At 38.3% G+C, this 21030-nt stretch overlaps 2 protein-coding genes across 3 annotated transcripts in view; one reads left to right on the top strand and one right to left on the bottom strand.

Annotated features, from left to right (window-relative positions):
- The window catches only part of GTF2F2 (general transcription factor IIF subunit 2), a 135972-nt gene that overhangs the window by 60899 nt on the left and 54043 nt on the right, over positions 1-21030 (bottom strand). For both annotated transcript variants that reach the window (XM_006053388.3, XM_044926827.2), the window contains exon 5: positions 1812-1893. In XM_006053388.3, the coding sequence (XP_006053450.1) occupies positions 1812-1893 (82 nt within the window). The remainder of the gene's footprint in view (positions 1-1811; positions 1894-21030) is intronic.
- KCTD4 (potassium channel tetramerization domain containing 4) lies at positions 16421-17200 on the top strand. Its single transcript, XM_006053387.3, has one exon. The coding sequence runs from the start codon at positions 16421-16423 to the stop codon at positions 17198-17200; it is 780 nt and encodes a 259-aa protein (XP_006053449.1).

Genomic DNA, 21030 nt, shown 5'->3' on the forward strand with positions numbered 1-21030 from the left:
AGGTTCCTACACGGGTTCCTGATGTTTTCCCCAGGTCTCTGTACCTGCCTGTCTCTGTCTGTCTAAAGTGTTCTTATTCCCATCTTTTCCCACTTGGTCAAAAAAAGTCTCAGCCTTCAAGACTTATGTCATATAGCATCTATTTATGAAACTCACATGATTATCATCTCCTGAATTACCCTGTTTCCTTAAGTCACTGACGAAACTGAACTATATGATAGCTGGTCTTTCAGCATACTCCAAAAGGCTAAACAATTTTAATGTCTTCTTTGGTAAGGAAAAAGCAGCCGTTTCATAACACAGCAGGTGACTTGCCTGATCTGATCACCAGAAATCTTTAGAAACTTTTAAAGAAAATCAAGACCACAGAAAAATATTTTGGCAAAGAGCTGAGTAATCAGATTTTGCATTTTCCAGGTTCAGTAGTTATTTGAAGACGATAAATTCTCAAGAAGAATTGTAGTACATAATAAACTTTATAGGCTAAAAACAAAGAGGAACATCTGCCTGTGTTCCAAAGTTATTTACTGTTATAAAAATTTTTCATTTTGATTGTCATCCTTTCCCTTGCCCTGGGGAGGAATTGAAATTAGAAGAGTTATTGGACAAGAAAACTAGTCTCTGTTTCATTCCCAAGAGACAGACATCTGATCTAATTGAGAGGGGCGGGGCGGGGGAGTTTAAAAGATGTGAAATTGAGAGCTGATCCAGTTCAGTCAATGTGGATCTTCAGAGGTGCTGTGGCTGCCTCTTGGAAGTGTGAGCCCAACTACCAGCTCAGTGCAGCTACAACCTTCTCAAATGTATGCACCATGAGGGCAGAGATATTCTTTTGTTTTGTTCACTACTATTAGGGTAAATTTTAAAATGTGTAATTCAAGACTATATGGGGGATTCAAATACATTCAATATAAACTATAAAACAAGTACAATATGTTTCTTCCAAGTTTAAAAAATTGTTGACTCTTTGAAAATCACAAAATTTGAAGTACCAAGAATTTGCAATCATAACCTTTAAGTATGAATTACAAAAGGGTAATAACTACGTCCAAAAGTGTGGAGGAGGGACACCAAAGCAAAATCTCTAACAAGGTAATGGTTTATAAAAGTTCTTTGTAGATTAAGAAAAAAGGATGGTATTCTAGCAACTAGTTATACTTGCTTTTTAGTGTATAGTATTTTAGATACGCATTCATCATGGGAAAATTATAGCCCTTGAAAATAAAATGGTGCAAAGATCTTGTAACATGTCTTCAGAGAATCAAGATTTACAAGGACAACTAGAAAAAGACATTTAAAAATTTTGATTCCAGGTTATAGTAACAAAGTAGCTGAATACAACCCAAATTATCAGCCAAGGTTCTGAAAGTTCCCTTACTGAAGACACTCCTTCTGAGTTTGGTTTTACTGTGACTGACACTGCATTAGTTTCAGGTATACACGGTAAGGCTTCAGTCAAGCGCACACACTGGAGAAGGGTCACCGCAGTAAGTCTAACTTCCAACAGCAAACATAGGTGAAAAAATTGTTTTTTCTTGCGATGAGATCTTTTGGGATCTCTTCTCTCAGCAACTTTCAAATGTTCAATAAACTATTATTATTATCTATAGTCAGCATCCTCATGACTTACTTATTTTGTAACTAAAATTTTGTTCTTATTTGATTTTAAAAACAAACAAGCTTTGAAGAAAACACTTGCAACAATAACCATTGTTTTCATGTAGTCAACAGGCAATCTAATATATGTATTTCAATTCTAAAAAAAACAAAAAAAACACACCAGGTATCGTTTTAAAGTAATAAACACCAACCTCTTTAACCTCATGTAGTTTTCATTGGCAGCAGGTCGGCATTCAGCTCTTTGTACCACTATTCCTTCCAGTGAAAGCTTATCTTGAATGGAAAGAAAAAAATTAACAAATGTATTTAGATAACATTTATCATTTTCAAGACTGTATTTTGACATACTAACCACAGCAACAGTGATCACAATCAAATATAGTCAATAATATAAATCAAGAAAAGAAAAGGAATATTTTTAAGTTTATAGTGGTATCACTGATCAGAATAGCAAAAAAACTTGTAGTGAAACACTGGGCTCCTGTCAGGTTTATTTACAGACTGCTGCAGCCCCTTACCAATAACAGCTTTTAAACACTTAGCTCTTTCTGAAGAGAGTGGCTTAAAAGGGCATAAAATCAAATAAAAATTTGAAGGGTGTACAGGCTATATCATCTTTGAAGGGTGTACAGAGAAGTAACTTCTGAAAAAGTCTAAAGCACTAAATCAAAGGTATATACATACACGTATTTGAATGTGTGGGTATGCACACATATATGTGCAAAAAACAAAATTCTAGAATACACTTTGACTAGAACAGCTAGCCTAAAAAATACTGTGAAACTAGTCAGGTTCTTGCCTAGGTTATATAGAATACCAGTTCCGCCTGCCAGTTGCTCTAACTTCTATTTTTCAGCAAAATGATTAATATGGGTGTGGCCAAACGAGAGCTTTTAACTGCTATGAACATTTGTCCAAACAGAAGGAAAAATTTTCCCACTGTTAGTAAGAATTCTCACGGTGACCCTGATACAATATTCAAGAGAAACAAAAGTTAGCACCTACTGTTGTGTGCCTACCAGGCACCAAGTCACTTTGGATCTCCTCTTATTTGATATGCATGTGTGACTGGCCCACAGCGGCACCAGCCTCAGTGCATTCTGGGAATGGATGGCTATGGTTAGGGACAGTTACAGTTCAATCATATTTCTAAGAGAATTCACCCAAGTATCCAGGAGAGATTCAGGAACTCCGTTGGCTCCTCAGCAATGCATTTATGATCCATCTTTTGAGGGCCAATGACCTCATACATTCCACAAACATTAACTAAGTGCCTACCATGCGAAGGGAACCATCTAGGCACTGTAGAATCGAAGATGACTGAGATACAGTACTGCCTTCAAGAAGCATACAGTTCACTGGGCGAACAGATAAAACTGACCAAAACATAAAATGCAGATGGAACCACGCCCACATGATTTATATGAGAAAAGTTTTCTGGACTTTCCTGGTGGTGTTGTGGTTCAGAATCCACCTGCCAATGCAGGGGACATCGGTTCGATCCCCGGTCTGGGAAGATTCCACATGCCTCGAGGCAACTAAGCCTGTGTGCCACAGCTACTGAGCCCACACGCTCTACAGCCCTAGTGCCGCAACTGCTGAACCTGAGAGCCACAGCTAACGAGGCTCCGTAACGAGAGAAGCCACCACAACGACAGGCCCAAGCACTGTATCTAGAGAGCAGCCCGCACGCAGCAACAGAGACCCAGCATATCCATATCCATAAATGAGGTCTTCCACACGCCAAAAATTTTATGGTGACCTTTTCTGATTTTGTCTCCAAAATCCTGGAACTCCTTATTACAGCCCCTAAGTACTAACTGCAAACACACAGTAATTCAATAGTTTGATGCAACATAAGCACAAACCTCAAGGTACAGGGTGACAGACGACTGCAAAGGGTGATGAAGAGAAGCATGTCTACCTTATACCAAAATATGGCAGGAAGGAAACAAGCAGGCTGGAATTATTTTATATTAAATTTAAATTCTAAAAGTAATTTCCTCTTACTAATGAATTTAGTAATATTAAAATCTGCATTTTCTTAAAGCAAAAACAAATCTTATATTCAAGCATGCCCCTCTACTGAAGCTGAAAGTTCAAGCTAGAACGATTCTTGTCATAACAATCACAAGATTTGGGAATGACTCCAATCTACAGGGCCTTAAATGCATGAGAATAGCTCACTACTGAAACATAAATTAATCCTTTTTAAAAAATGAAATAAATCTAGAATACTGTCTCCAAAGATAATTTACATACCTATGTATTTACTAATGTTGAATACTAAAAAGCTACCCTTCAATACCATCTGTGAATGTTCCACACTTATTTAGCAGTACCTACTCCTGGGTGGGGGCTTTCCTGGTAGCTCAGCTGGTAAAGAATCCACCTGCAAAGCAGAAGACCCTGGTTCGGAAGATCCCCTGGAAAAGGGAAAGGCTACCCACTCCAGTACTCTTGCCTGGAGAATCCCCATGGACAGAGGGGTCTGGCGGGCTACGGTCCATGGGGTAGCCAAGAGTCAGAAGGGACTGAGCGACTAAGCACAGCACAGCACTCTCGGGTGGACAAGGTGAATTTAATTTTTATTTAAAAGTTTCTGCTGAAGACGTTTCACACTTATAATGCCTGAAAGAGGAGCAGGCATCTAAAGCACCTACCTGCTTTCACCTGGCCACCACTCACCATCACCCTTCTCCAACAAGGTCACTCAAAGCAGCAACATTCACTTCCCCAAACCATGGTTTCCTGTCCATCATATTCTCTTTTCAAATCTAAAACAGCTTCTCAAGTGAAAGGAAAGGTCTTCATCAGCAGCAATGAAAATTTCCATCAACTGGCTGCTCTTAAATAAGGCCACATCTCTGTTCACTCTTTGCCCTTTCCCCTCTCTTGAAAATAAAATTAAAAAAAAAAATTTACTTATAGCCCCCTAAGCAAGATATAAAACCATCACACACTTTTAAAACCTCTCAGGAACATGCTTTCATTTTTTTTTTCTTCACTAAACTGTGCTGCTTCTCTAAAACACTGCTTCAGATTTCAGGGGAAAGCTATTATATATTACATTTTAAGACGGCTGAAAGCACTCACTGGCACACCACTGCTGTTAATTACAGATCATATTCATTAATACAGGAACCATGACTTAAAACTACTTTGTTGGTTCAGTTTGAAAGACTGTAAATACTTGAAAAATGAGCTTTTTTTCATACATTTGTCAAATATTTACTGAGTGCCTTTTATGTAAAAGATAATGCAAATACATCAGGAATAATTCAGAAATATGAAATTGGCTCCTGCCCTCAAGGAGCAGAGTCTAGTGCAGCCATTCACAAATGTGAGGATCCAAAAGAACTTTTTATGTGGATTTTATCTACTGATATTGACCATACTAGAAATGAAAACTGAAAACTGCGTAGAAAATCAGAGTGAAAAAGGCAAAAACGCTTGATATCATTAGGAAAATGGTTTTGATTTCCAGGGACCCGCCCTCCACCCAGTGGCTTCCAGATTACTTTCTGGGAGCTTGCTGGAATGAGACAGGTGTATAAACTACTCTAACACACTAGGAGCACTTCTGCTAGGCCTCCACTTAACCCACTTCTAGATTAGCACGGCTCTCAATCTCCCTCTTAAATATGGTGACAGATGCCCAGAGCTTGCTATACGCTAGTGGGTAGTAGGTTAATCTCTATCACTCCCACACACTTCTGCTCAAGCTATGCTAGAACTTGTTTATGCTAGTTTTACTGTTAGTAATTATGCAATTTGATTATATGTTATATAATCCTATTAATCGTGAGTATGGGGGAGGGAGGCTTTCTATGAAAACTAAGTTTAATGCTTTGTAAGATGTGATAAGGGCTGCCCTGGGGGCTCAGTGATAAAGAATCTGCCAGCAATGCAGGGGATGCGGATTTGATCTGGGTCGGGAAGATCTCCTGCAGAAGAAAATGGCAACCCACTCCAGTACTCTTGCCTGGAGAAACCCATGGACAGAGAAGTCTGGCAGGCTACAGTCCATGGGGTCGCAAGGAGTCGTCCGAACACCTAAAGAACAGCAAGATGTGATATAAAGATAAGTTGCTAAAAACCTGTCAAATTAGGTACTGGAGTGACAACTAGAGACCAGAAAAGAAAAAGTCTCGAAGGATTCTACATTTGTACTGTCTCACTGTGTCTAAAGTCTTGCTCCTTTTTCAAGAAACCAAAATTAAAAATCTAAACTAAATTATGGGTTTACTTTCCACAAGAAAAAGAGATCAGATAATCGGCGTCCTATGCTGAGGGCAAAGGCCTTGTCCTCCATGCACACTGGCGACTAAATGTGCACTGGTGGGTCCTACAGCGTGTAAGGCAGTAGAGACACATTCGGGTATCATTTCAGGATTCCCGACCTTCTCATTTAACTACTGGAAGGACCACTGGTCCTTCCATAGAGGCTGTGGGATTCTACTGTACTAAGTAGAATTTATTATGGTTCATGAGGGTTATCTTTCCTTAGGCCTGGCCATTTGTCCAACTTTTCTTTAGATTCTGGGAACTATTCCAGGACCTCTTCTAAATTTTCTCACCTCCCCCGCTTCTTGAGCTAGACTGGTTTGCTTACTGGCTTCTGCTCCTTGCAGCCCAAAGAATCTTCCTGAGTATGAACACACACCTTTGTGATGGTATTTTATAGATCTATATACTGCCACCTAGTTTCAGAAAAAAGTTGAGAGAAAGTATTAAAGGCTAAGTTACACAAAGTGCATTCTTATAACAAGAATGGAAGCATCCCAGTTCTAAATCTGTCACTAAACAGCGGAGTTACTTTGGAGAAGTTACTTCACATCTCTGGGTCTCGGCATCTGTATACAGAAGGAAAGTCACTGGGATCTCTTCCAATTCTCTTTCACTAAAATTAACAAAACAAAACTGGCCCTTCCCTCCAACTGAAGATGTTTTATTGTTTCATCAATATCTATTTTGTTTGCCCTAATACTTTCTAAAAGACCTAAATATAATTAAAATTTTTTTGAGTAGGAATTAGAGAAAAATGCTTTCTGGGAATGACAAAGGGAAAATGCTGAGAAGCTGTCCAGGACTTGAAAACACACAAACTTCTTTTCTAAGCTGGACCTTCCTACTCTCTGTCTCAATTTGACATATACTACTGTATGATGATGGAGAAGGAAAGGGCAACCTACTCCAGAATTCCTGCCTGGAGAATCCCACAGACAGAGGAGCCTGGCGCGTTATCATCCATGGGGTCACAAAGACTCGAACATGACTGAGCGACACACACACACACACACACACACACACACAATGACGTAGAACCCAGGAGAAACAACTGACTGGCACTTTTTACAAGTTAAGGGCCTGGCTGGTCTAAACAAGCTAAAGTGACAGGTAAGCAGGAAGGGTGCCTATTAACATTGGCACGTAAGTAATGAGAGCAGTGTGTTAAGAAGACGCTGGGCATCAGGAAGTTACAGGCATTCATTTCCACGAGACCACTCTGGATCTAGTTCAACATGGAGGCCTTTAAGAGCACTGCCAACTCAAGTTAAAACACAGACAAGGTTAGAGTCAAGATTCTGGGCTAATCCTTGAGGCCTTGAAGCTACTTCCCTGATTCTTCTTTACCTCATACCCGTGTCTGTCCTCTCTGGAAAAGGACTAAAGAAACAGTATTTCAAGAGATCAAGAGCATTTAAAAGGTAAACCATTGTTTAATATTCCTGCTAGTCTCCACTGTTCTCATTTATAATCTTTTTCTAGCAGTTTCTGCCTGTGGTTGGGGTAAAGCCTATTAATACAAGCTACTTGGCATCTTAACAAACCAGTTGGGCAAAGTTGCGATCCTTGTTATTATTAAGGTGTTTCTAATTGTATTCAAATTTGTGAATTGATGTTCTGATCTATTTAATATTCAGGAATTTTAGGAATAAAAGATCATACTCAGATTTCAGTAAGCCTACAGAGTCAGAATTGTATTACTTCAAAAGCAACAAAATGAGCAGCCATTTAAGTATTCCCCCAAATTATGTTATATAGTGTTTTCTTGTAATAATACTCAAATTATAAACAAGCCTGAATAGCTGGGAAGTCCCAGTTTTAAATCAAATACTGAAACCATAATCTGAGGATTAGATTTAGGATTAGGAAACATCTCAGTTTCCTCATTCATAGTACTGCTCTTCACCTTCTCCCCTCTGGACTGGGAGAAAGAAGGTTTCTGTACATTCCTGTACAAGGGATGCTGTAATGCTCACCGAAGAGTATCTGCGAATGACACGACTGGCTGCCCAGGAGAAGAAAGAAAAGTGTGACCTAAGGTACAAAATCAGACAGATGATTCAAAGGTACAAAGGAGTCTGGATTGCTCTATGGGTCTACAGAAGCCATAACATACTTCTGATCAAAGAAATAACTTAGTGAACAACATTTTAAAAATAAACATTTGTGTTTTAATGTTTATGAAGCAAGTTCACAAGTTATTTTTCCTCCTGTACTTCACAGTAAGTCTCCTTTTTTTCTTATTATACATAATTAATATTCACAATATGTATAATTATATATATATAATTAATCAGTATAAATTCTCAAATACAGACATGGGCATGATATATATAAACAGACATGACCTCTAACCTAAAAGCAGCTTTCAAGAATAAGAGGTTGAATAAAACCCAGAAATAAAACTTTCATTTGAAAAAATGAAGTAATACCGTTCTATAATAATAAATGAAAAAGAAAATCATAGTACCGAAATAGTCTTGTTTTAGTAAAACCTTCCTCAAAAGGTGCTATCCACTTGCACTAGAAATGAGAGAGAATTCAAGAACAATAGCAACCATGATTACATGAAGAGAAAAACAAATCCTTCCAGGAAAGATTAAGTCTCCAGGAGAAAAGGCTTTGACCACAGGGCTGCACAGGTAAATAGTGCCAAACACGGTGCAAGGCGTGATGAGAGGCACAAGAGAAGAAACACACAGACCCCTGTACCTAAGAAAGCCTGTGGTAGAGCTGAGACACAACATGAACAAAATACTTAAGAGACAATCTGATGACACATTTTTTAATCACTGAATATGATTCAAGCTTCATTAATTTCATCCTCAATAACCCCAGTTCTCTTCACCATGTTTAGTAACAGTACTAATACCACACACTAGTTTAGTTCTAGATACTATTTCAAGATACTTTAATAGGAAGTGATCCTCGTAACTACAGGGTAGAAATTACGCCCTCATCATTAAGAACTCCTCTGAGGTAAGTTCGCTTTCCTGAGCTCATCAGTTTCCTGAATATAGTAGTTCTTCAATTCTGCTTGGTCCTAAGAATCACCTGGGGAGCTTTTTAAAAACTACAGGGTCCACTCTCAGAGATTCTACCTTAATTGCATTGTGTGGGCAAGAAGTGTTTTTACACACTCACTAGGCAACTCTAATATGCAGCAGGCAGAGCTGGGAACCGGTGCCCTGATACTTCTCTCCTCCTCTCCCCCAACACCTTCTCCTTCCCCTGTCTTTCTGGTAACTGAATTTTCTGGTGGTGTGGGGACAATAGCTTACAGAATTGCTCAAATATGCCATCAAATCTAAGATGCCATCAATTGTAATGTTCACCATTACCTTATGTGCCAGCAAGAAAGACAAAATACTACCATGAAAATTTTACAAGTCAATGATTTTAAGACATACCCCAATTACAGAAATGTTAGATGTAAAAAAGTGTGCCATATGATAGAGTTCTCCATCCCAGATTTACAATCACTCTACTCTCTGTAAGAAACTTCATGTCCTCCTGTGAACCATCATATCCTGTCCTGCTGGTTCAGGCCCCCACCTCCCTACCCCCTCACCCCTCGACCATCTCATCACTAAAGACACAGGAGAATCTAAAGAGAAGATGGTAACATGAGGGACAGTGGTAAGGGACAGCATTTGGGGGCAGAAACTCTTTTGGTCCTTGATTTCATAGCAATATTCACTTTACAATTTTTCAAAGTCATACCCCTCATTTTGAGATTGTAGACAATGATTATTAACTTAAAACATCTCCTTCTGAGAGAGAAGGCAAAATTCTGTTTTGCCAAATAGCACTATAAAAATGAGTTCTCTACAATAATATAATTTCAGTGTTCATTTGATGGCTCATAGGAGCGCTTTGCTCATCTAGTTACAATAAAATTTTCCAGTGAATAATAATGCATAGTCTGCACTTCAAAAAAAAAAAAAAAAAAGAGCACACTCATTTTAAAAGCTCAAATGACTTTTGTTCACAGAATTATAAAACACAGGTTTCCCTGCAACACTCATCTCCCAAAGTACATTTAAAATATGAATTAGCATGATTTGTAAAGTGTTTGCAAGACTGCCTCTGTAATGAAAAGCAAAGAAACAGTGGAATGGAATGTTGTCAGAACTTCTCCTTTAGTCATTTTTACGTGTGCTCCTTTTGACACAAAGTGCTTTAATCTTTTCTACACTCCTCAAATGGGGTTTAAAAATTTGCTGAAGCAGCAGTTTCCTGGGCTTCTTTGAAGACTCAGTTCAACGCTGTAAAACACTTACAAGCTTAACCCTCCAAATGGAATCACACATCCACATCACCATTCTGCCAGAAGCTATAGTGAATGAGTCCTAGGAGGACTTGACACTCTGCACAGTTGGTGAGATACTGTGGTCAGTCAGCTCTACAAGGTGGGAGAGACAGTACCTGTGCTGAAGCCCAGGACCAGACAACATCTAATACAGAAAACTTTCATATTTCAAAACAAAACTAAAGTTTTGGCATTTAAACAGAATTAGGTTAACACAGAAAAATCCGTGATTCTTAAACTGTGTTAATACATAACACTGTCTCCTTTATTTTTATTTTTCAACACCAAAAAGAAACTAAAGTAACATAATTATAGCTGAATATCAAAATGAGTATTTCTCACATTCAATGCTATTAACAGGAGGCTATGAAAAACAAGAAACGCATACATTAAAAAAAAACAAAAAAAAAAAACAACTCAGCTTGTGAAAGGAAGGTCAAGCCAAAAAGTAATCAGAGGACATGAAAGTCAGATGGCCAAAGGTTAGCCAGATTTTGGAAAATGAACAGATAAAGATATCATTGCAGATCAAGTAGATGGGTATCAAATTCAAGTGAAGAAGAAAGACCCAGATTAATAAGTCTCAAACAATACGGAGAAGTTCAGAGCAGAGACACAGTGACAGGTTTAAGTAAAAATTAACAGCTCCTGCTCTTTCTGTAGTTGGCTTCACTTTCTTAGTGCAGAAACAAGAAATCATCTTTTTTTTTTTTTTTTTTTTAAGAAAAAAAAAACAAACAAGGAATTAATGCATGCAGGTAAAAATAACCAAAAAGATTTAGTAGAGGCAGAGAATGAAGAACCAGAAACTCCATGTTTTTAATAAAGGCAGCTTCATCCGTTTTCCTTGAAAAGGAGTGTCTGAATTTCATATAAGAGTGATCTGTTGAGTCTAGGGGAATTACCAAATCTTTTATCTTCTAACCAAGAGAGAGATCTTCTTGGTAAGGTTCTACTTCCTTATGGCAAGAAAATATCTCTGGCATATTCTGTGTCAATCACGCTGCTAACAATGACCTCATTTCCCATCAAGAGTTGGCAGATAAGAATTTCCATTGGCCTGGAGTAAGTTCTGCCTAACACAGGCAGTGGAAGATTGGCATCACCATATAGCAGAAAGATTTTGCTAAAATTTGGTTAGGCACTGGGCCTAACCAATGAGGATACTTGGAACAAGAACCTGTCAGTGACACTGTTTAAGTCCTCCAAGTTGGCTATCACCAACAGGAACACAAATTAGCAACGCTGGTGAGTGAGGATATGGAGAAAGGGAGACCTCATACGCTGCTGGGGGTAGGTAAACTGGTGCAGCCACTGGGGAAAACAGTATGGAGGTTTCTCAAAAACTAGAAACAGAGCTACTGTACCAATCAGCAATTCCACTTCTGAGTATATATTCAGAGAAAATTCTAATTTCAAAAGAGATATACAAGGACCCCGATATTCACAGCAGCATTATTTACAATTGTGAAGGTATGGAAAGAAGCTAAGGGTCCATCCCCAGATGAATGGCTAGAGAAGATGTGGTGTGTGGTGTGTGTGCATATACATATGCACAATGGAATACTACTCTGCCATAAAAAAGAATGTACATTGCCATGTGCAACAACATGAACAGACAACAACTCAGCACGGACTCCTGCAAAGTGAAACAGGTCAGACAGAAAAAGACAAATACTGTATGATATCACTTGTATGTGAAATCTAAAAAAACAAAACAAAAGCCAGATAACACCAAGTGCTGGAGAAAATGTGGGGAAACAGGAACCTACAGGCCCCGCTGGTGCGAGAGTGCACTGTTAGAGCTCATCTTGGGAGTCATCTGGGAGTGCTAAGTGAAACTGAACGTGCCCAGCAAGCTCTCCCCTGGGTGTCTACCACACAGGTTTCCACAGACACCTATAAGAGGACATGCCTTAAACTGTTCACCACAGTAAGGGACTGAGACAGCCTGGGGGTCCATCACCAAGGAATCAAAAACAACATTCACTGAGTGTCTAGGTGTGAAATACTCTGTGTTATCCAGAGGTAGTGAAATATGTATATACTACAGCAACCTGAACTAATGCAAAAAACAGAGCTGAATGAAGGAAAAAAAGATATATAGATGTATGCGAGAAAATACATCTTCAAAATTGACTAAACTTGGTCAAACTTTATATGTGTGATTACAGATGTCTATGATAGACACCTAAAAAAAAACACCTTTCTGCCTGCAAAGCATATGAAATCTTCAAGTCTAGTGGTCAAGTGCATTCAAATGAAATCATCTTTGCTGTGTAGGTTAAGCCCTTCTGCTTAAACAATTAACTGATTACTTCCAGTCTGGATCTGCAGTGAGGCAGAGAAACATGGTCACACAAACCCATGGATGTCCGCCTCAGAATAGTTATCGAAGCACCATTTTTAGTTTTCGGGCTGCGTGGACTTGACTGACATGACTCTCCCCACCCTCTAGCCCCCAAAGCAAGTAAATATAAGCTTAGAATAGTCTAAGAAAAAGACAACCTGGCTTTCTCCTCGGAAGCACATGCACCCTAACAGCGGCAATGAGCAACAAAAGCCCTGTGATTAATGTAAACCGCAATCACCTTGCTTTGATGCGGATGGAGTGGAGCAACGCAGAGAAGGCGGGGTCTCCTGGGTACCATTTTTCTTTCTTAAGACTGCAAGTTGGGAGCAACAGGACATTAAAAAAAAAAAAAGTCCTATAGATTCTTATCAGCTTCCAGCGAGGCACTAAGACAAGCCTTCTGTTACACTACTGTTGCCCCGCCATGGGTGGCAAACACATCTTACATGGCAGGTTTGCACAAGCCAAGAACGCCAGAGTGAAGTCTAGAGTGAGAAAGGGCAGTCAAGGGTTACAGGCACACGACGGGGTGGTTCACGGTCAAGGAAAGCCAGAAGGAAAAAAGACACACACCAGCAGGTTTAAAAATCAGGAAGCAGAAGTGAGCGAGTCCGCAGGTGTAAGGGGCCCTGGGGGTGATGGCTGAAGAGGTCAGCGCCGTGCCTCAGGTCCCCAGCGGCGAGGCCCCGCCTCTAGCAGCACTAGCCCCAGGGCTCCCCAGCAAGGCCTCGGTAAACGGGCCACAGAGTAAAACGCAGCAGACCCCCAGGGCTCCTCAGCAAACGGGCCACAGAGTAAAACGCAGCAGACCGAGGCTTACACAGAATTCAACCATCTCACTTTACTTAAACATACAAAGCAAATCTGAGCACAGTCTCCCTGTCCTACAGCTGTGCTCTACTGATCCTGGTATCCCACGCGCATTGTAAACAGCTGTGTGGTTGCGACCTCTAGAACAAAAGTCAAATTAACCTAAGAACTTTTTTGAATGAGAAAAACTGGTTTAGGAAGCTTCACTGAAGTCTTCTAAATGGGCCTTACAGATGTTAAAAAAAGCAATTAAGAATATCCACAAAAAACTTGGGAAAAAAACAAAAACGGTCTACCAATCACTTCAATGAGGCAAAGTTTTTTTCTTTCTTTTAAAAAAAGGGATTACTACAAATGAATTTTTGAGGATTCTTTGGACTGGGATAGGTAGAAAAGACGTTTATGTGACTGAAACAGGATTGCTACACTACCTGGGGTGGGCTTCCCTCATGGCTCCGTCAGTTGAAGAATCTGCCTGCAATGCAGGAGATCCGGGTTTGAATCCTGGGTCAGGAAGATTCCCTGGAGAAGGAAATGGCAACCCACTCCTGTATTCTCGCCTGGAGAATCCAGGCAATGGACAGAGGAGCCTGGCAGGCTACAGCATATGGGGTTGCAAGAGTTGGACATGAGTTAGTGACTAAACCATCATAAACTTCATTAAAAGAGGACTATACCTGTAAGTGAAACTGGCATGCCTTTGCTGGTTGTGTTGTTATGTGCTTGCTACTCAGATACATTTACTACTAAGAAAAGAATTCCATTTTCAAAGTTGTGCCGCCCCCCGCCCCAAACCTATTCCATATTTCAGAAAAAGTCGTATCCATAGGTAAGACTTGATTCCCAAACCACAAAATCAACACACATGAAATTGTTAGAATATACCAGTAAACTTTTCTTAAATGATGCGGTGCTGAGAGGAAGATTTAGTCTGAAGTGTTGGCTTACTATCAAGAAGCTATAAAGTTATAGATAAAACACTAAAAACTCTCCAGAATGCAATCTTCTCTGGCTCAATTTCATGGTCTCTAAGCAAAAGTGAAAGTTGCTCAGTCAGGTCCGACTCTTTGCGACCTCATGGACTGTAGCCCCCTGGCTCCTCTGCCCATGGAATTCTCCAGAAAAAATATTGCAGTGGGCAGCCATTCCTTTCTCCAAGAGATCTTCCCAACCCAGGGACTGAACCTGGGTCTCCTGCAATGCAGGCTGATTCTTTACCTTCTAAGCTACCAAGGAAGTCCTCTCAGAAAAAACTCAGCCCTAAAAATGTTATGCCTTTGATTTCTAGTTTCATTTCAATGAACTTTTTTTTTCAATCAACTGTTGATAAGCTCAATGATACATAAACACTAAATTCAAACTGCTGTAATTAAATATCAAATTTTTTTAATCTGAAGAAAATCTAACATTGTTTCGAAAAAACACAATGCAAACCTTTTTAGAAGAATCTCCACCAATAATACTTCTATCAAGTGACAGTGAAAGTCACTCAGTCGTGTCCAACTCTTTGCAACCCCGTGGACTATACAGTCCATGGAATTCTCTAGGCCAGAATACTGGAATGAGTAGCCTTTCCCTTCTCCAGGGGATCTTCCCAATTCAGGGATCGAACCCAGGTCTCCCACATTGCAGGTGGATTCTTTACCAGCTGAGCCACAAGGGAAGCCCACTTCTATGAAGGTTGAAAATTTTTAAATACCTTTAAATGTGATAAAAATGTAAATAAATTTGACAAAATCTAAAGTCTAATTCTGTAGTTCCTCAGAATAATTTAGCAGGTAGATCAGCCAAATAATAGTGTACTGGGGACCACGTTCACATTTCTTACCACTGGGTCTTTAAACTCAAGAAATGAAAACTCAGATCCCTAAAATGTTTTGGAAAGCAATTTACGAGGGAAGAAGGAAAAAAAAGAAAGAGGAGGGGAAAAAAACACCATACTCACACTGTTAAAGCTCAAAAAAAAAAAAAAAAAGGCAACAGGCTTTGGTCTTTTCTCTCCCTTTTTGTGAACACTGAGGGGGCGGGGGGAAACAGCAGCAGCAAAAGAAACCCAACTAATCTGGCCCATGATATTATTTTATAGCAGGTATTTTGAATCTGTCTCTGTTATCTTCTCGAGGGAGCCTCGTTCGTGCACACACACACACAAACACATAAACACACAGACACACAGTTACGGTATTTTCCACAGCAGTCCAAGTCTTTGTTCAGTATGTTTAGGGTGAAACAAGCTTATGAATTTTTCATAGGAAATCTTAACCAAAAAAAAAAAAAAAATACTGTAAAGCCTGTTTATTTGACTTGTTTTACTTGTAGGGTAAAAAGCCAAAATAACAGAACCTTTTGCTGAAAGACATTAAGAAAATTTCTTCTCACTTACTGATTCCCCAAATCAGAATCACATGCAAATCCAATTAAACTTAAGTACAATGTCACAAATAACGGGTTTAAGTATTCTCATTTGTGTTTCTAAAATGACACCACCACTGTGAAATGTGTGACTTTTTGCAGGAGAGAAAATTCTATACACCTAGGTCCTTTCTCTTCGGGTTTCCTACTTATCATTTACTTTAAAATATGACAGCAATTCCACATATATTATTCTCTGAAAGGTCACGGTATTGTTCAATATTAAGCCTGCCTACTTAATTTTGACACTGAGAAGTGAATAGAAATTCACACTTAGCTGGAGAATTAAATATATATAACTGCTTAACTGCCCATAGGAAATTCAATTCACTGAGTAACTTTTATTTATGTCTAAGAATATCTATGAAAACCTTTTCACAGCAGGTTCCTTCCCTGATACGGTTAAATGCAAATTATCTCTTTTCCCTCTTACTCCAGAAAGCTCCTGCATACATAGCTGATACGCCACCTACTGCAAAACCGAGCTGACAGCGCAGGCGATGCTGCCAGCATTTCCATTCCATCACCAGGCTGGGGCTGAATAAAGGCGTGTTTGTGTGGTAGTGTTTCTTTTTTAAAAATCTCAACGCCAAGAAGAACAAGCTGAAATAGCGTGTTCAAAAATGGAGCGTAAAATAAACAGAAGAGAAAAAGAAAAGGACTATGAAGGGAAACACAACAGCCTGGAAGATGCTGACCAGGGAAAGAACTGCAAATCCACTCTGATGACCCTCAACGTTGGTGGATACTTATACATCACTCAGAAACAAACACTGACCAAGTACCCAGACACTTTCCTTGAAGGTATAGTCAATGGAAAAATTCTCTGCCCGTTCGATGCCGATGGTCATTATTTCATAGACAGGGATGGACTCCTCTTCAGGCATGTTCTAAACTTCCTACGAAATGGAGAACTTCTACTGCCCGAAGGGTTTCGAGAAAATCAACTTCTTGCACAAGAAGCAGAATTCTTTCAGCTCAAGGGACTGGCGGAGGAAGTGAAGTCCAGGTGGGAAAAAGAACAGCTGACACCCAGGGAGACCACTTTCTTGGAAATAACAGATAACCATGATCGCTCACAAGGACTGAGAATCTTCTGTAATGCTCCGGATTTCATATCAAAAATAAAATCTCGCATTGTCCTGGTGTCCAAAAGCAGGCTGGATGGCTTTCCTGAGGAGTTTTCTATATCATCAAATATCATTCAATTTAAATACTTCATAAAGTCTGAAAATGGCACTCGACTGGTACTGAAGGAAGACAACACCTTTGTCTGCACCTTGGAAACTCTTAAGTTTGAGGCCATAATGATGGCCTTAAAGTGTGGTTTTAGACTGCTGACAAGCCTGGACTGCTCCAAAGGGTCAATTGTTCACAGCGATGCACTTCATTTTATCAAGTAATTACCTGTGCCACGAACAAAGGCAAAAAGCATGCAGCCAGCAAGCTTCGGAAAACCTCGGCATCAAAGGCATCCCAAATAACGTGCCCAACCAGCTCTGTACTCAGAGTCCTGCTGCTAATCAATTACTGTGAGCTAACGGTATGTAAATTCTATCGCTAAAGATGTCCTTCTCTAGGTGTTCCTGCTGATCAGACGTACACTTAAAGTGAAAACAGTGATCTCCTACATACTGTAAATAAAGACGGAATGCTTTTGCTATTTGTTTATTTTTCCTTAAGCTGTCTTTCAATCAGAATGTCTTGGGTACTTGTATAATGAACAAGCATGTACATTATCTATCATTCTTTCAAGGAAAGGTTAATAAAATATTTTAAGGGACTATGAGACTTTATATCCTTTCTACTCATGGCAAAAATCTACGAAGAAACTGAACTGATAAAATTAACCATTGAGAGCAAGAGAGATGTGCAGATCTACTAAAACAGAGCTGTGGTGAAAGCAAAATGAGATGTAAGCATTAAAGCTATGGGTTTAATTTTTGATGGCAGGCACCAAAAGCTTGTTCATAGTTTCTGTATTTCATATTAGAATTATAGCTGGATTGATATACTGCTGAAAATTCCTAGAAAACTGCTTGATAACAATAAAAAAAAATGAAAGCATGACTAACTTCTTTGCTTATAGTTAATAATTATAGTAAAAAGTTACATGTGTCACTTTTAAAACAAATATGCCTTTTAGTGACTTCATACAGTATTATGCATTGATGCAGTCAACTGGCAGGCTACAGGCTATAGTAACCCTGGCTGGATTTGCAAGTGACAAAAATCAGCCAATTCATTCCTTTGCAGACTGAACTCCAATACAGCATGGGTAACTTATTCTCAATAGAGTATACAGTATTAGAATAATAAGAGAGTTCATTTTCAGAATTATCCTAAATATCTCATCTTTCAAGCGCAAAAATAACACATGAGTAACACTAAACATTATTCCTATGGAAGAAGTTTATTGATTCTTTTCAGTACCTCTTTTGATGGTAAATCTCAGGCTCAATGAGTTTGTGGTCATTTCTTTAGTTCATGCTAAACAAGAAGTTATTTTTTAAAATTAGGTTTTATGTATGGCTATCTAAATTAAATAATCAAGAAAGTTAGCTTTAAAGGTGAGAACATTTTTTGCTTGCAAAGAACAGCTAAATCATTTATTTCTATGCCACTTATTTTCTCTGACTTCTAAGTACAAATAACATCTTAATTCACTCCTTTAAAATTTAACCATTAAAACTGGTCATTAAATATTGACTTTAATAAACTTTAACAAAATATTTCTGAAAATCTTAACTGAGGTTACAGAAGTTAGCATCTATGCAAAAAGTTTGCTTATACATAAAAACTCAGGAGAGCTAATATTCACTTAGAACTGTAACTGACTTCCCATTACAACATCTAAGGTAATACAAAAGTTGGCTGTACATACTAAAAGAAATATTTTAAAACCTACTGTACAAAAAAGTCCTTTAAAAATCCATGTTAAAAACAAAAATCTCTACATCAACTGCATAATTTTCTTTTTGTATAACAAGAAAAAAAGTTTATAACATCAAATTATCCCTTATGTACTTAAAAAGGCTTAATCAGGATTCAAAAGAACTATGAAAACAGAAAAAAAAATACTAAAATCTATTTTATCAGTCACTATAATTGAACTGTCTACATACCTCTCCAGCTTATGAGTTGACTTTTCCTTGGCATTTGGACTTTGTAATGTAAAAAACAAAAACAAAAACACGGTAATGATTTAATGTCAAAGTAAGATTTTCTCTAACAAGGTTTCATTTCAGATAATAAAAACAGCCCTGACACATCTTTTTACAGGAGATATAGTTTGTACAAATCTCCTTAGAAGTATTATAAGTGAGGCTTTTGCATCAGTTCACAAAAGAAAATTTAACTGTTATAGCAAAATTTTATTGATGGAAACCATTACTCTAGGAAATCTGTCACTGATTTTTTTGAACATATCTAAAAAATCATTTCTGAAATGCATTTAATTCCTCCTTAAGCTTTTGATAAATCATAATATCCTAAAACACTTAGTAATCTAGAAGGAAATATGGCAGATTGATTACTCTTGCAGAAATTTTCATAAATATATCTTCAAAATCACTTGCCTGGTATTTACATATTTAAGTGTCTACATATTGTAAGTGCACACGAAATACCTAGTTTTTTTAATTTTTATTGAAATATTGGTGATTTACAATGTGGGGTTAGTTTCAGGTATACAGCAATGGAAATACCTAGTGTTTAAACTTTACTACTTTAAAAAATACTGAGAAATACTTCCCATTCAAAAGACTCAAGTAATTGTACAAAGTGCCTACTATAAATCAGAGTGAAGTTGTCACAACATTTTTGTTTGCAATCAATGACGAACTTCTTCCTCAAATCTTTTCTCATATTGTTCCAAAGAATAAATCACAAAGTGACTCTATCTTCTTTTTCAGAAGAAAGGTAATAAGAAAACAGGTTACTGTACTTGCCATATGCCTAACATATATATGCATGTATTTGGAATTACACCAGTGATTCTAGCATTATCCTTAAAATATAAAAAATAAACACACAGCTTAAGGTATACTGTATTTCTAAAATGTGTATGGCAGTGTGCAGAACAAAGGGAAATGCTTACACAACTCTTCAAATGATACAGAAATGATGACTACTGTCTCAGACTGAAGATCACGATACTAATTAAGCTTGTTTCGTTTTTTTTTTTTAAAGAAAAGTACTTATATTTCAAGTGCTATTTTTAAGATGTTAAAAGGTAACGTTAGTGTTCTATCACATGCCAGGTACCATGCTATGAAAATATATTATCTCAATTAATCCTCACGATAACCCTAAGAAAGATGAAGAAAGAGCCTTAGAGGGCTAAGGGACCTGCTAAGATCCTACAGTTACTGAGAGATCAAGGTGGAACCAGTATTTGAAACCTAGTTATACCAGCTCCAGAGACAGCAGGAACTATGCTTTCGCAGGCCACTTAGCTCTGTAACACCTAGAACCTGGCATAGAGCAGGCATTCATGAAGTACATGCTAAACAAAGAACACCAAAATAGAGGTTTGCCTCACTTGATAAAATCTCACGATGCAGGTATTCTTAAAATGTTGAGTGAAAAACTGGATTTCGGGAAAGCAAATAATATTTTAAATGTCATGTCGTGTCATTTAAAGAACATGAGATGAATCATCTCACAAGAATAAAGAATATCCCAAATTTGTATATTGGCAAATCTAGATTTTCACATGTCAGGTTTGCTGAAAAGGGGGGTTACTTTTTATGGCTTATAAAGTCCACAGAACTTACTATGAGGAAAAAAATACAGGACAGTGGAACACATATGGGCTCTGCAGTCAGACCTGGGTTCAAATTCAATTAACTTCCCCTAATTTGCTTACATGACCATAAGCAATATTCTTCAGTTTTTTGAACTTCAACATCCTCACAAGTAAAACAGATAGTAATGATCAGTTGATAGGGCATTTATATGGCTTAAATTAAATTCTAAATTACATGTAAAATCCCTGGGGAAAGAAACGGTAACCCACTCCAGTATTCTTGCCCAGAAAATCCCCATGGACAAAGGAGCCTGGCAGGCCGCAGGCCACAGGGTCACAGAGTCAGACACAATTGAGCAACTGAACAGCAACATGTAAAATGCCTAGCCCATCACAGACTTTCTATAGCCTGGTTATTATCTTATCCAGTGCAAAGGTATCTTCATGACATAACCATGAATAACAGGCACAAAAATGCACATT

This window comes from Bubalus bubalis, chromosome 13, assembly GCF_019923935.1.
Source record: "Bubalus bubalis isolate 160015118507 breed Murrah chromosome 13, NDDB_SH_1, whole genome shotgun sequence".
Classification (NCBI taxonomy): Eukaryota; Metazoa; Chordata; class Mammalia; order Artiodactyla; family Bovidae; genus Bubalus; species Bubalus bubalis.